We start from the raw sequence: 15,221 nt of genomic DNA on the forward strand, positions 1-15,221 counted from the left end.
CTTTAAATCATCTCTAGATTACTTATAATACCTAATACAATGTAAATGCTACGTAAAATAGTTGTTATACTGCATTGTTTAGGGAATAATGACAAGAAAAAAAAGTCTGTACGTGCTCGAACAACAAGTGCTGGAAGAGCACTTCCGGGTTTTCTCGAATCGCAGTTGGTTGAATTCGCGGATAAGAAGGGCAGACTGTATACTGTCCTTACTGTACCTGGGTTGATAGAAATATGGAGTGAACATGAAGGAGAGTTAGTGGGGAATCTGGTTTATTTGTGAACCAACATATTTTTAAAATATGCTGAGATACAGTGCAGAGTAGGCCCTTTGAGGCTTTGCCAGAATGAAATGTGGAAATACAGCTCCAATCAACAACATATCTCTCATTAGCAATGTATACATAACTACCACACAGTTCAGGTTATTTCTTATATTTTTTAGGATAATACTCTGTCAACTGCTGGGAGCCCAACGTATTAGCACACAATAAGAACAAAAATATTGGGTACATTTCAGTTTTATTTTGACAGCTGTGTCTTCACTTACAGAAGTTATTATGCAAAATATTAAACTACTTTCCTTTAGAACCTTATGTAAAGATGCATAATATTTTAATAAAGATGTCTTATGTAAAGAATCATAAATCCACAGCACACAATAGAATTCTATTTATCAATTATAAGCTATCACAGCATACATTATTTCTTTTTATAATTAGTACACCAAAAAAATCTTAATGACTTAAAAAAATTACTAAACCAAACCTAGTAAATGCTGTCAAACCAGGTATAAACTGGAATAAGGATACAGAAATAATGCTTCACAAGTTTGTGCTCTTATTCAAACTACCGACTTAATTCAAAACAATGCTGACTTAAAAAGATATTGTTCTTTTAAAAAAATATTGCAGTATTTTACACCAAACAAGGCCAATGAGCTAAATGAAAATCTAGGCAAGATTGTCTTTACTACAGAAATCAAAGCCAGATAACATTGCACATATTTCTGTATTATACTTCGTGATATTCAATTATCATTTCCTTTCTGTCGAAGGTTTCTAGATTTTCCATTTTCAACTTTCCTTTTTTTAAACATTGTCTCTCCTCCTGCATCACTCCCCAGTGAAGTTATTTCTTTCTGTTTAAATTTGACTTTAGGTTCCTGGTTTACATCGATCACTGTTGGAGCAGAGTACTCCACTGTAGGCAGCTGCAGATCTATCTGTTCACTGCACAATAAGGGGAGAGATTTAAGCACACCATGATTAATTTGTACATTGCATATTCAACAGTTTACAAACAAATTTTTGGCCAACCATACACAAGTAGAATGGTGGAAACAAGTAGGTCAGTATCTCTGTGGAATGAGAAATACAGTTAATATTTCAGGTCCAAGACCTCTCATCAGAACTGGGAAAGAGAAAATAAGTTAGTTGTAGAGAAGGTGAAGTTGAAACAGAACAAAGGGAGCATCTCGGATAGAACATAACCAAATAAATTAGTTTTGCAGTTACAGGTAGGTTACGCTTATTTATTGGTGTTATATGCTGCTAATTGCAGGGCTGTGGGTCATGCCCAGTAGGTCTGTAACAACAACTGCTTGTGAAGCGGAGTGAGGGATGTCTATAGATACCCAGTAGAATGCTTGGTGCATTGGACTCTATGTCTAATGAGAGAGGAGATGTAGCCTTGGTTTAACAAAAGGTCAGTGCCATGCTTATGACAGCAATAATTCACAACAGCATGAGAGTCAGCCTGAATTATAAAGTCAACTATTTAGAATAGGATTTGAATCCACAATTGCCCACAGGTGTAGGCATCGCCCAATTTACAAAAGCTTGATTGTCTTTGCTAATAATACTGAAGATAAAAGCCTGTAAACATGTACAAGTGAAGGACATTTTCTACCCTGTGTTAAAAGACTATTGAATAGTTCTCTAATACATTAAAATGAACTTGACCTCACAATCTTTGTTATAACCTTGCACCTTATTTTCTAAATAAAGCACTAAACTTTCTCTTCAGCTACTGCAGTTTATTCTGCATTCTGTTACAGTTTTACCTAATACTGCCTCAATGTACTGCTATACTTTGTAACTAGAAACTAACTGAAAGAGAAACACAGGAACTGGATACTGGTCTACTTTGTTTTTCTTCCTTTTTTTTAAGTGAGGCACTCACATGACAGTGTGGCATAACATATGCCATTCACGTACTTCTTGTATATAATCCATAATGAATTATGTAAGCAATGCTTAATTAAACAATATTTTATTTACAATGTTACTGAAATATTAAATGCACTACAGCTACATGTGATAGCAATAAACAAAATCCTATTCCCATGCTTACTGCAATCTGGATTTCACAACTTTATTTGCAACTTTTTCTCAGTTCTCCTATTTAGGTTATACAGATATGATCAAGATTCAGCAAAGATTCATTTGCTCTGGTGTTCAGGAGGAATCACCTTGCCGTGATGTTACAGTCATAATCAACTTTTTGGTTCCCTTCAGTCCCTAATATCCTTAATATCCCTAATATTAGACTGACCCCCTCTCTTAGATTTCTGATCACTTGCAGTAAAGCTTGAAAAGTGACTAGGGAGGAAATGACTAAAAGCTGATCACCAATTACAGCATTAGATGTTAAACCTGATCATTTTGCATTCTTCAACATCTGGCAGAATTAACATTAATATTTTAAATCAGTCAGGTGAATTCTCTTAGCTACAATTCAGGTAATTTAAAAGGCATCAACCAACTGCACTCAGACAACAATTACTCACACAAAAGTTTGAAAAAACAAGTTCCTTTAACAGAGGCAGAATTATTGTCTGTATCTTCCTATTATCATGGAATGGCAAAAAGTAATGTGACATGGAGATATGAGAGGCCAAAGATATCGGACACTGGGGAGAACAAACAAAACACTGTTGCAACTCAGCAAATCAGGCAGCATCGACAGAGGGAAATAAACAGTCACCATTTCGGATCAAAATCCTTCATCAGGACTGGATAGAGTTCAACTCCAAAGGTCAATTGTCCATTTCCCTCTATAGATGCTACCTGATCTCCTCAGCTCAAACATTATTTTGAGCATTGACATTTTTGACAAGAAAAAGAGATCCCTTTAAAATATTCACATTTAAATAAATCTCTGCATGAAGAACAGATAAAAATACTGTAATTTGGAATTCCAGTACATTTCTGAAATTAGTAATAAGATGGAATTACCATTGGATGGAAACTTAAAATTTCTTTGAATAAAGACATGAACAGGAAGCTTGAGATTGGTGTTCAGCTACTTACTTCTCTTCCACTCTAACAGTTTCCCATTCCCCATAGGGGTTTACATTCTTCCTCTTGAAAGATTTCTTTGCTTCCTGTTGTTGCTCATCTTGGGGCATTGCGCTTTCCTGCTCAGTATCAAGATTTCCCTCAGAGGACTTTGCATTGCTGTCAATTCCTGCAACAATTTGCTTCTGCAATGCAAGAGAATTTTTAACAGTCATTTTCTAAAATCATTCTGGTTACTAATAGCAGAATCACAGAAGAAATTCACATCTATGCCTGTATATTTTGGTTTTTCACTCCATGCTTGTAGCCTTGAATGTCAGATCAGTTCAAGTGTATATTCAAGTACTTTTTAAATATGATGAATTTCTTTTTCTACCACCACACCACCAGCAGATTCCCACAAACAACCATCTTGGATTTGAATCTCCTAATTATTAATCTATTCAATCCAACACTTTCATAGTTTTATATCCCTCATTTATATCTCACCTATTATTCCAAAGAAATTAACTCTAGTTTTGACACAGCCCTAGAGTAACCTATTTAGAGTCATTAGATCCTTCCAGCACCATACACTGTAATCTTACCCACTTGTCCTCATACATTTTGTGATCATGCATTTGTGCCCTGAGATAATTTTCCTCCATTAAATTGTGTATTTCTTCAATTTGGTTGCCCTCCACAAAATTCCATTTACTTCTCTTTTTAGGCTCAACTGATCAGTCCATTATTTCCTCCAGCTCAGAATTTATTTTCTACTGACCACAACAGACCACCCAGAGAATCTATTATCACAGCCCATGTACTTGTCCAAATCTTTGATAGTTATTACCAAAAGGAATCTTCCTTTCACTAAAACTCTTGTGAAACTAGTTTTGGATCCAATCTCCTACATGGATCCCCTGGGTTTTTAATTCTTCAAAGGAATGACATTTAGTTAAAATCATGTAGATGAGATCAAATAAGCTACCCTCATCAACACTCATTACCTTTTCAGAACAGTCTGACATAACATCCCTGTAACCTGATCATTCCTGATGAAACTGTAACACTAAAAATATGATGAATGTAGCTAACCAACTGCTAATGTTCCACCTGTAAATGTCTTTTCCTCAAAGTAAAATAGTATAAGTTTGAAACATAATTATCAGGCTTTATCAGTTAACAGGAAAGATATCACAATATCAGCAGTCAATATTATAACTCAAAAAATTTTAATGAGAAAAATTACAGAATACAACTACAACTGATCAGTCAGTTCTGGTATCAAAGCAAGGTAATTTTGACTAAACTTGCCAGCAAATTTTCCAAGCAGAAAAAGCAAACAGAAGAAATGAAATTGATGAAGCTATTCAAAAACTGTTCAAGAAGGTACCTTTGACTTGTGACTAAATTCAGGCCAAAAAACTTGGAGGTAAGAATTGGCAATTTTAAAAAAACGTAATGGTTCAAAGCAATTACTTAAGCTGACATGAAGCAGAAAGCAGTGCTTCACAGAATGCTGAGACTGTTGTTAATACAGCTTACATACAGTGGCTACAAAAGTTTGGGCACCCCAGTCAAAATTTCTGTTATTGTGAATAGTAAAAGATGACTTGATTTCCAAAAGGCATAAAGTTAAAGATGACATATTTCTTTAATATTTTAAGCAAGATTACTTTTTTATTTCCATCTTTTACAGTTTCAAAGCAACAGAAAAGAAAAAGGGCCCGAAACAAAAGTTTGGGCACTCTGCATGGTCAGCACTTAGTAACACCCCCTTTGGCAAGTATCACACTTTCTGTAGCCAGCTAAGAGTCTTTCAATTCTTGTTTGGGTGATTTTTGCCCATTCTTCCTGGCAAAAAGCTTCTAGTTCTGTGAGATTCTTGGGCCATCTTGCATGCACTGCTCTTTTGAGGACTATCTACAGATTTTTGATGATGTTTAGGTCGGGGGACTGTGAGGGCCATGGCAAAACCTTCAGCTTGCACCTCTTGAGGTATCTTGAGGTGTGTTTAGGATCATTATCCTGTTGTAGAAGCCATCCTCTTTTAATCTTCAGCTTTTTTTTTTAAACAGACGGTGTGATGTTTGCTTCCAGAATTTGCTGGTATTTCATTGAATTCATTCTCCCCTCAGTGAAATGCTCCCAGTGCCACTGGCTGCAACACAAGCCCAAAGCATTATCAATCCAACCCCATGCTCAATAGTTGGAGAGGTGTTCTTTTCATGAAAATCTGCACCCTTTTCTCTCCAATCATACCTTTGCTCATTGTGGCCAAAAAGTTCTATTTTAACTTCATCAGTCCACAGGACTTGTTTCCAAAATTCATCAGGCTTGTTTAGATGTTCCTTTGCAAACTTCTGACGTTGAATTTTCTGGTGAGGATGCAGGAAATGTTTTCTTCTGATGACTCTTCCATGAAGGTCATATTTGTGCAGGTGTCGCTGCACAGTAGAACAGTGTACCACCACTCCAGAGTCTGCTAAATTTTCCTGAAGGTCTTTTGCAGTCAAATGGGGGTTTTGATTTGCCTTTCTAGCAATCCTACGAGCAGTTCTCTCGGAAAGTTTTCTTGGTCTTCTGGACCTCAACTTGACCTCCACCGTTCCTGTTAGCTGCCATTTCTTCATTACATTATGAACTGAGGAAATGGCTACCTGAAAACACTTTGCTATCTTCTTATAGTCTTCTTCTGCTTTGTGGGCATCATTTATTTTAATTTTCAGAGTGCTAGGCAGCTGCTTAGAGGAGCCCATGGCTGCTAATTGTTGGGACAAGGTTTGAGGAGTCAGGTGTTATAAAGCTTTGGAATTTGCATTACTTGGCCTTTCCTAATAATGACTGTGAACAAGCCATAGTTCTAACAAGCGAATTAAGGTCTGAGACCTTGGTAAAAGTTATCTGAGAGCTCAAATCTCTTGGTGTGCCCAAACTTTTGCATGGTACTCCTTTCCTTTTTTCACTCTAAAATTGTACACTAATCTTGCTTAAAATGTTGAAAAAAGTTTCATCTTTAAGACTTTCATCTTCTACTCACTTAACTATTCACAGTAACAGAAATTCTGACTGGAGTGCCCAAACCTTTTCCTGCCACTGTTAATAACTGGGCTTGGAAATTGGAATTAAATTTTCGAAGTTTGTACACATGCATAAACAGAAGGCTATTCAGACTCAATACCTGTTCTGCAATTAAATTAAATCTTGGCTGAACTTTTGACTCAACATCACGACATCTAGCATATGAAACCATACAAGAAATTAGAATATTTCAACAAAACCACCTCTCATTCTTTTTAACTTAAAAAGTGTTTAGGCCAGTCTGTTTAATCTCTTCTAATGGGACAATTCTACTACCCAGGAATCACACTGATAAACTTCATTTCTATTATAAATACATTCTTCTTTACATAGAAACTCCAAACCTGAACACCATATTCCAGCTAAAACTTCACCAGGCAAAACAAAACTGCTTTACTCAATCTTGTACTCAAATCTTCTTGATACAAAGACTGTCTTAACTGTGTTCTGTACCTGCACATACCTTTAATGCTTCATTTACAAGAACTCTGGGTTCCTGTGAAGACCAACACTTTTCAATTTCTCAATTCTAAAAAAAAAACTGATTTTTTTTCTATCAAATGTAGATAAGCAAGTATTTATCACGATACTCTGCTTTGTACTCATCCATTCTCCTACCCTTTGAAGTCTCTCTACATCCTATACAAAACACACTCTGCCATCTGGCTGTGTATTATCAGAAAACTTGATTATATTACAATTGATACTCATATCAAATCACTGGAATAGATTGTGAATAATTAGACCATTTACACAAAAGGGAAATTTTACAGTTATCAATTAATCAATCAACCCATTCATCTTAGGAAGAAACTAGAGCACTGAGAGAAACTCATGCAGTCACAGAGAGAATGTGCAAACTCCAGACAAGCAGCTGCTGTGTGTGCCCGCCACTGATAAGTGAATCATAAAGTTATTACCTTCCCATTCTGCAATTTTGCTAATGTCTTGCAATTGCTAGAATTCTTTTTGGTACAAATAGGAAAGTAAGATAGAGAGAATAATATGTAAGTTAGCAAACAAAAGAGGCATTTCTCCCACATGATTTTTTTCCACCAATCTCCTTCCTCATCTCAGTTTGATTTACACCCATTAAAAAAGTTGCTCTGTTAATTACTAATCAGACAAAAGAACATATATGTATTCATGGCAAAAATTTGCTTTATATTAAGGCAAATAGTAAATAATGCCCTACATTTCCTGCCTTTATGTTCTATGATCCACGCACACACTATGATTTTCACACTGCCAATACTTATTTTTAACGCCTGTGAATTCAACATGATGTGAACACTCTGTCCCAACAGTGCAAAGCTCTCATTACTTCTTCACATGTCCACCAGATACACAAGGACTTCGCAGACTTACCTTATCTCTGCATTACTTAACAACCTTCAAATTTCCTTATTGCTGAGATTGCAGAACATACCTGGAGAGAGACATTTGTTTCACTTTGCAGTTGCTCCTCTTCTCCTGTAGAACAATCTTCAGAGCCTTTCTCAGTAACTTCTGCAGTTGTGGATTCTTTAGTGGATTCCTCAGGTTCCATCTTATCTTTGCTAGCAGTATCTGAGCAATCGCTAGCAGAGATGAAGCCTTCAGGCTTTTCCCACTGTGAAGCTAAAAGGTATCATAAATGAAGCTCAATATAGCTTATAAATAGCCTTTCCTGAGACAAAGCAGCCTAATGGCCCAACTGTACTTACATGTTAAATACCTAGGGCACATCCATTATCCAAGCAAGTCTGCTATATCCCAGCACACTTGGAATAACTGAAGTTGGTTGAAGAAGGTAATTTCAGGGTTGGAGCTGTTACTAGAGGTGCTTATCTATATATTTTCTGGGATGTAGGCACATCCCTCCCCACCATCTAAAGTATCTACAGGAGATGCTATCTCAAAAAGACAGCATCTATCAAAGATCCTCATCAGCCTGACCATGCCAATTTCTCACAGCTACCATTGGACAGGAGGTACAGATGCCTGAAGTCCCACACAAGTTCAAGCAAAGCAATTTCCCTTCAATCATTCAGTTCTTGAAACAACCTGCACAACCCAAATCGCTAGCAACAGCATAGCCACTTTGCACTACAATAGACTTTGTTTTATTTTGTTCTAATTGTGTTCATTGAAAATGTTATAGTTTATGTTTAATTTACATTTTTTTCTTATGAATGTCTCTACTGTTATGTGGCTATGATGCTTTTGAAAGGAATTTTGATTTGCACCTGTACAAGTGACAATAAATGCAAATTTGACTTTGACCACTGACAATTAATGTCATAATGCCATTCCTATTTATTACTGAGGTAATCATTAGCCATCTTCTAGGACTGTCATAATGCTGTACTTAGTGATTATGATACAGTGAAGTAGCTTGTTAGGTAATTTCAGAAGGCAGTTAAGAGCAAACACAATTCATACAGGTCTGGAGTCAAAGATAAGGCAAGTTCAAGGATGGCAAATTTCTTCAGCTTAAGGACATTGGTGAATCAGAAATATTTTTGACATTTGCTAACTTTATGGTCAACTTCACTGTTTTTTAAAGTTCCATATTATTTTTATACAGAAATTCCATAGTTGCCTCGTTGGGAGTAGAACTCTGGTTTCTAGATAGTTAGTCTAGGCAAACCCACCCATCTTATCTTAATTATATCAGCATGTGTCCAATAGTTAGATTGGTCTTAACTGTACAGGAGATGGGCAAAATTACCATTAAGACATGCTGCATTACCTGAATAAACTCCAGTAATGCCCTTGTATCCCAGTGCCCCTTATTTGTTGTGTTTACTTGGCTCAGAGAGGCAGTAGAAACCAGCCAAAAAGAAAGCTCTAGATTTATCAGAAGGATGAGTAGGAAACTCAAACATTGTAATAAATCTGATGCTTATATGAAGTGTGGCTCACTAAAAAAAGGGGCAAATAAAATTACCAAAATTCATTCCCTTATGATCTGGAAATTGCCAGCAAACAAATTTGGTTTCAGAAGGGTAGAACACCAGAATCAGGTTTATTACCACTGACATGTGCTGTGAAATTTCTTGCTTTGCAGCAGCAGGACAATGTAAACAAAATTACTGTAAGTTACAAAAATAAATTGTGCAAGAACAGGAATAATGAGGTAGTGTTCAGAAATCTGATGGTGGAGGAGAAGGTCTTCCTAAAAGGTTGAGAGCGTTATCTTCAGATTTCTATACCTTCTCCCCAATGGTATTAAAACAGAGGGCATGATCAGTAAATAGAAATAAATAAAATCCACAGATACTGGAAATTTGAAATAAAACTATTCAACAGGGCAGGGTCCTGTTGAAACATCAACTGTTTCTCTTTCCATAGATGCTGCCATGGACAGTTCACTGTCAACATACATACCTCTTGTTACAAGATTGTAATAGTAGGTGCACCCTTCTGGAGTTATTCCTTCTACCCATGAAGAGGCTGACAGGTGCTGATAAGAAGAAAATAACAGAGTGAGGCAAGGTACATTTTTGGACTGTGCAAACAATGTGTGCTGTGATAGAAACTATTCACACCAATCTGGCGAATTTCTATCAATCAATATATCTGACTATATTTTTATCCATTTGCAAGTTAAACAACTGTTGCAAAGTGTATCCAGTTCCAGTTACTTCCAGTTTGCTATTGTCAATATCGTTTTTTCATACACTTGCAAGCTGAGATATGACACAGGAACTTGCATGTTATTTGGGTTGTTTTGATCATGGCTGCCGTTTAAGACAATGACAAGCACATGTTCAAACCAGCACAATTAATTATCAGTGCTGTGATAAATTTGAGCTGTCTTGTTCTTCAGGATAGTATTCAATAAGAAATATAGTGTAATACACACACATACTCATTTTCAGGTTATGAAATTCTAATAATCTTGAGATCTGTTACAGTAAGTGCATGATTCTTTTTCTTTAAGAAATAGGATAAGGTTCAATCTCAGAACTTGGAATTGTAATTCAGATGGACCTGGATTAAAATGAGACAAAGTGTATTTACATCGTAAGTTTCTCAACAATGCCCAAGGCACAGTATGGCCAATTAACTGCTTTTGAAGCAGTAACAGTAATAGTCTACGATTTGAAGAGGTATGATTAATAGTGAATGTGAAAGCTAGTATCATACAATCCTTCTTAACACCTATTAGAATAGAATTAAATGTGTATAATGTCTCATCTGAAAAGACAATTTCACAAGTTTTTGATATATGCTAGATAAATCCCATTCCATGAAAAATAACATGCACGCTATGAATTTTGAGGAGACAATAATTTCTTAAACTATTTAAATCATTCAGCAATTAAAAACCCAAGTCCTCCTTATGCTACTCTCATGACCACAGAAGTTGGAATACAAACTGCTCATTTTCAAGAGAACCAGCTCTAATAAATTTGTTATTTTTAAATCAGATCTATCAATTGCTTTGTCAAAGGAAATCACAACTTACAGCTTCCCGTCCAAAATTGTGCAAATGGTAAGTTAATTGAATTCACAAAGCCTAGGCCCAAACCTGGTACCCACCCATGTACAGGTGGAAAAGTAAAAGGGCCCACAGTTCCTCCCACCCAGAATGTATGATTGAAATGAACCACAATCCTTAAAAATCAATGTGATTTCTCACCTGTAAAACTTCACCTGCACCGGGTTCTCAACAAGCATCAAAGCAAAACACATCACCACGTCAGAGATGATGTACCAGCTTCATTTGCAATGTACAGACACGACATCCAAAAGCACAAGCTCGGAAAAGTTAAAAAGTATCACAGAAGCAAAACGTTTGCAGTATTAAGATAACTGCCTGCTCAAACCTTGTAAGTCAAGGCTCCATCTTTATCATTCAAGTCCATTTAATAGTCCACGGGTGATATGAATAGTTTTATAAGGAGTGCATTCTAACTAATTACCCCTCCTTGAAAGCACATGACTGTGTCTGCTGGAAGGGGCATTTGATTACAAAATATGGTTAATTTTGAGTACTTTTGGTCCACAGATACAATAGCCCTAAATGATGTGGTAGGCAAATCCAAACCAACAAAGTACCTGTTGTGCAACTTCACTCTGCACAAAGTTTGAGCTCTCTTGGAACCCTTCAGGCTTTTCCCATTGTGATTCTGTACAATGAAGAAATAATTGCCTGTGAGTCTCTCACTGGTACTTGGCCTGAACACAATCTGTACATTACATGTTCCTATTTCCATATGGATACAAAGTTTTAGCAGTGCCTTTGAAATATAAAACACACACCACTCCATGATAACATAAGCTATCAATTTAAGTTAAATCATTTTGAACAGTTCTAAATATACCTTTATCATCCATGCAGTACAGATTTTAGCACGAGATTCAGCACAAGTAGTTCCTCTGCTACAATAATTTAGCACATGTATTTTGCTTCCTTGAAACAAAAGTCACTCAAGACTAATCAAACTTTAAACTTGAACATTAAAAGTATTTTTTAATTCTGCTGAAAAAATGAACATGACAAATTAACCACATTCAAAAAGAAAACATGCAACAAATCTTGTGGTTACTTCATTGAATTATAAAAATACACCATTGCTCTGAACCAAATAGACATCGAAATGATAGCAAAAAGGCTAGAATACAATAAAAATACATTGAAATAAGATGATGCACTACCTATCTGATTAAGAGTAATACCATTATGATTTATATTCATTACAGCAGCAAATTACTAAAAAGCATACTGCATGGATAACAAGATGGATGCACACCATAAATTCACAAATTTACTGGCCTGCAGAAATATAAATGATGAACTTCTATCCAACTTACTTTTCAGTCAGTATTTCTTAACAAAAGTTCATTAGATGAGAAGAATGCAAAGATAATTTTTAATGTTAAATTGAAATCTCTTAAAGGAAGTTCTTTGTACAAATCCATATCCTACTGTTTAGTTATACAGTAACTTTAAATAGAACACTTGAATCTATCTCATTTTGAAACATTATGTTAAGAATTAATTTATGCAAAGGTGGAGATTAGACCATAAGATTACTGATCCAAAACAAGAACTTAAATGCTCTGCAATACATTTTCTACATGCCATTCGTATTTAATACAGAGTCAAATAATACTTATTTACCCAATAAATGACCAGCTGGAAGTTTCAGACAACCTCACTCTACCTCCCAAAAGAAACATCCCTCTGCACAGCTTCATTTGTCCTAGTGTCAATATTTCTGCTTCTACTGACTTCCTCCTTTCATTACTCCTGAAGGAAAATATTACTCTTTCTAGTCTATCCGCCCACCTCCAGGAGCACATAACAGTCCTTGCAGCTCATTAGTGGATGTCAGGATCCAACTTAGACCATCAGTAGTGTCTACTTAATTTCCAGTCATCAGAACTGAATTACTTAACAGTCACATGCAGAAGTTATATTTGAACCATATTTCTCAAGATCAGAGACCTGAACAACTTTGTAAGGTTTACTTCAACTTAATAGCCTACACTGAAGTTTGCTCCATTATAGAACAATTTTTTTTCTAGCTATATAGATTCATTTATGCCTTTTTTTCAGTTTTTAAATACACAGTTCATGAAATCAGAAATGTTAGTGCAATGGAGATTTTACAAGACAGTATCTTGAACAAATGTTCAATTTTTTTTGTAAGTCTTGTTTGTATTGTACAAGATGAGCCTAAAAATATTTTCTCTCCTCACCCCTCCCCCACTGATGGTCATACTTTTCTATCAGCTCCACTTAATATTAAAGGAAAACACATTCTTAAGCACAAATAAAGAAGACCTGTAAACCAAAATGGAGAGGCTTTCAATTAGTCATCAGAATCAGGGAGCAATATTGCAAGACTCAGATAGAACTCTGATCAGTGTTCACATGGAGTAGGGTAATTTGTAATAGGGTAACAAGGCCATCAGAAGAGGATAACACTGGAGAAAGAGCAATAAACTATATTACAGGCTGATACCATACCTGAGAGATCACAAGTTACAAGAAAAATTGAAAAAGTTTTTTCTTTAGATTACGAACCAAAGACTGTTAAGAGTTCCTCAAATTTATGACAGGGAAGGTATATGGTGATGTTTCCACTTGTAGTTGAATTCAAAATTAGGGGGCATTTAAACAAAATGGTTACTAATAAATGTAAGCAATTAGAAAATCTTCTTTGAGTGGAATTGAGTACAGGACATAGGAAATAACAAAGGCAAATATCCTGAGTACTTTGAAGTAACAGTGAAGTAAAAGAGAAGTAGTAAAAGCAAAAATCAATTTGATGAAATGTAGATTCCTAGGGAAGATGAATGTCAGCACCAAGGCAAGCTGAATGCCTGTTCCTATGCACCTTTCATACAGTTTTCTGTAAATAAAGAGCCAGCTTCCTTCCTAAAGACACTTAGTGAACTGCCCTTACTGTGCAGATGAGTAGTAGAAAATTGGTGGGGGGGGAGAGAGAGAGAGAATGAAAAAACTTAGGTTGCAGTAATCATCTTGTTGATGGTCAGTGCAGATTCAATGGGCTGAAGGGCCATTTCCATGCAGTACCTCTCTATGCCTCTATACATAGGAGAAAGGCCTAGTAGCATCTACACGAACTGTTATTTTCAGGAAGTTAGCTGCTCTATCTTATGCAGATGAGGAATCTGTGCATCCTTAAACAATACAAATTGTTTGGCCTGGATCGCCTCTCCAGATCATTTTGTAGCTTCGGTCCAAGCATAAGGAAATTATACATGCAAGGCAGTACAGCCAACTCAATATCAAGGCGAGCAGTAATGTCTGATTGGTCGAATAACAAACTTGAGCAAGAACTCAAGTCAGCGTAAATCAACTGAAAAACTCTGCACTGACTGGAATCAATCTAAACACAAAAGGAAGATGATTTAAAGACAATCTCAGTCCCCAGAGATTGCTACAGGGGTGACTTAGGTGTAAGTTCAATTATCTTGAATATTTCTCCATCATAAGGTCAGAAGAAAGGGGTGGTGATGTGTTTAACAATGTTCACCTCCATCAGTACCATTTACAGCATCTCAGATAATAAAGTTGTCAATGTCCACATACAGCAAGACATCTGGAATTAAATGGTGACAGCCAAGTTGCCTGTTCTCCATATAAGCCCCTCCCTGGGTAATGAATGTCCAATTTATGGGCACCAGTACATCCGAACAAATGTTTAAGAGAACAGTGAGATGGATGGGAATGGAATTGCCAGCTAATAAGGGGTTTGCAGACATTTTCATCTGTGTTCTTTCTCCTCACCAATGTCCTCTGACCTGTATCAATCAGGGCTGGGTTGAATTGGGCAGAGCTGGAGTGTTAAACAGATTGACTCACTGAGTAAGGCTGGCTGGCAGTCACTCTTCCTATCACCACAGATCCTATGATTCTCTACCAGAGTTTTTCATTTCTGACTTTCAAACAGTTCCCCTGGAATGGACCCAGAGACTAACTACAAAATGTGAAGTTATGGTCAACTGCAGTGAGAGAGTCTTAACAAACAACATTGACAAATCATTCACCATCACATCCTGGAGCTCAAAGCTGACCAGACAAATAAATACAATTATTCAAGAGTAGATGACAAGCTCAGCCTCACCAAACTGTGGTCTCTGCTGTGACAGAATTTTGCTTTATTTATTACATTTTACTTAGAGATGCAGTGTGGAGTGGGCCCTTCCGGCCATTCGAGCAGCACAACCCAGCAACCCTCAATGTCACCCTAGTCTAATAAAGGGACTATTTGTATGATTTACTGCCCATTACAACTTTGGACAATGGGAGGAAACCAGAGGACACAGAGAAAATCCATGCATCACACAGTGATCCAAGAATGCAGCATGACGTGCTTAATATTCCCATATA

The 15,221-nt window shown here is 36.4% G+C and overlaps 1 protein-coding gene across 1 annotated transcript in view; it reads right to left on the reverse strand.

The window, feature by feature from the left end:
* Positions 1-252: 252 nt before the first annotated feature.
* The window catches only part of wbp4 (WW domain binding protein 4), a 59,614-nt gene continuing 44,645 nt past the window's right edge, over positions 253-15,221 (reverse strand). Inside the window, exons 6-10 of the mRNA XM_059967795.1 lie at positions 11,414-11,484; positions 9,737-9,812; positions 7,794-7,984; positions 3,314-3,486; positions 253-1,231 (exon numbers count right to left, since the gene is read on the reverse strand). Of these exons, the coding sequence (XP_059823778.1) occupies positions 1,030-1,231; positions 3,314-3,486; positions 7,794-7,984; positions 9,737-9,812; positions 11,414-11,484 (713 nt within the window). The 3' untranslated portion in view covers positions 253-1,029. The remainder of the gene's footprint in view (positions 1,232-3,313; positions 3,487-7,793; positions 7,985-9,736; positions 9,813-11,413; positions 11,485-15,221) is intronic.

The sequence above is a fragment of the Hypanus sabinus genome, chromosome 4 (genome assembly GCF_030144855.1).
Source record: "Hypanus sabinus isolate sHypSab1 chromosome 4, sHypSab1.hap1, whole genome shotgun sequence".
NCBI classification, from domain to species: domain Eukaryota; kingdom Metazoa; phylum Chordata; class Chondrichthyes; order Myliobatiformes; family Dasyatidae; genus Hypanus; species Hypanus sabinus.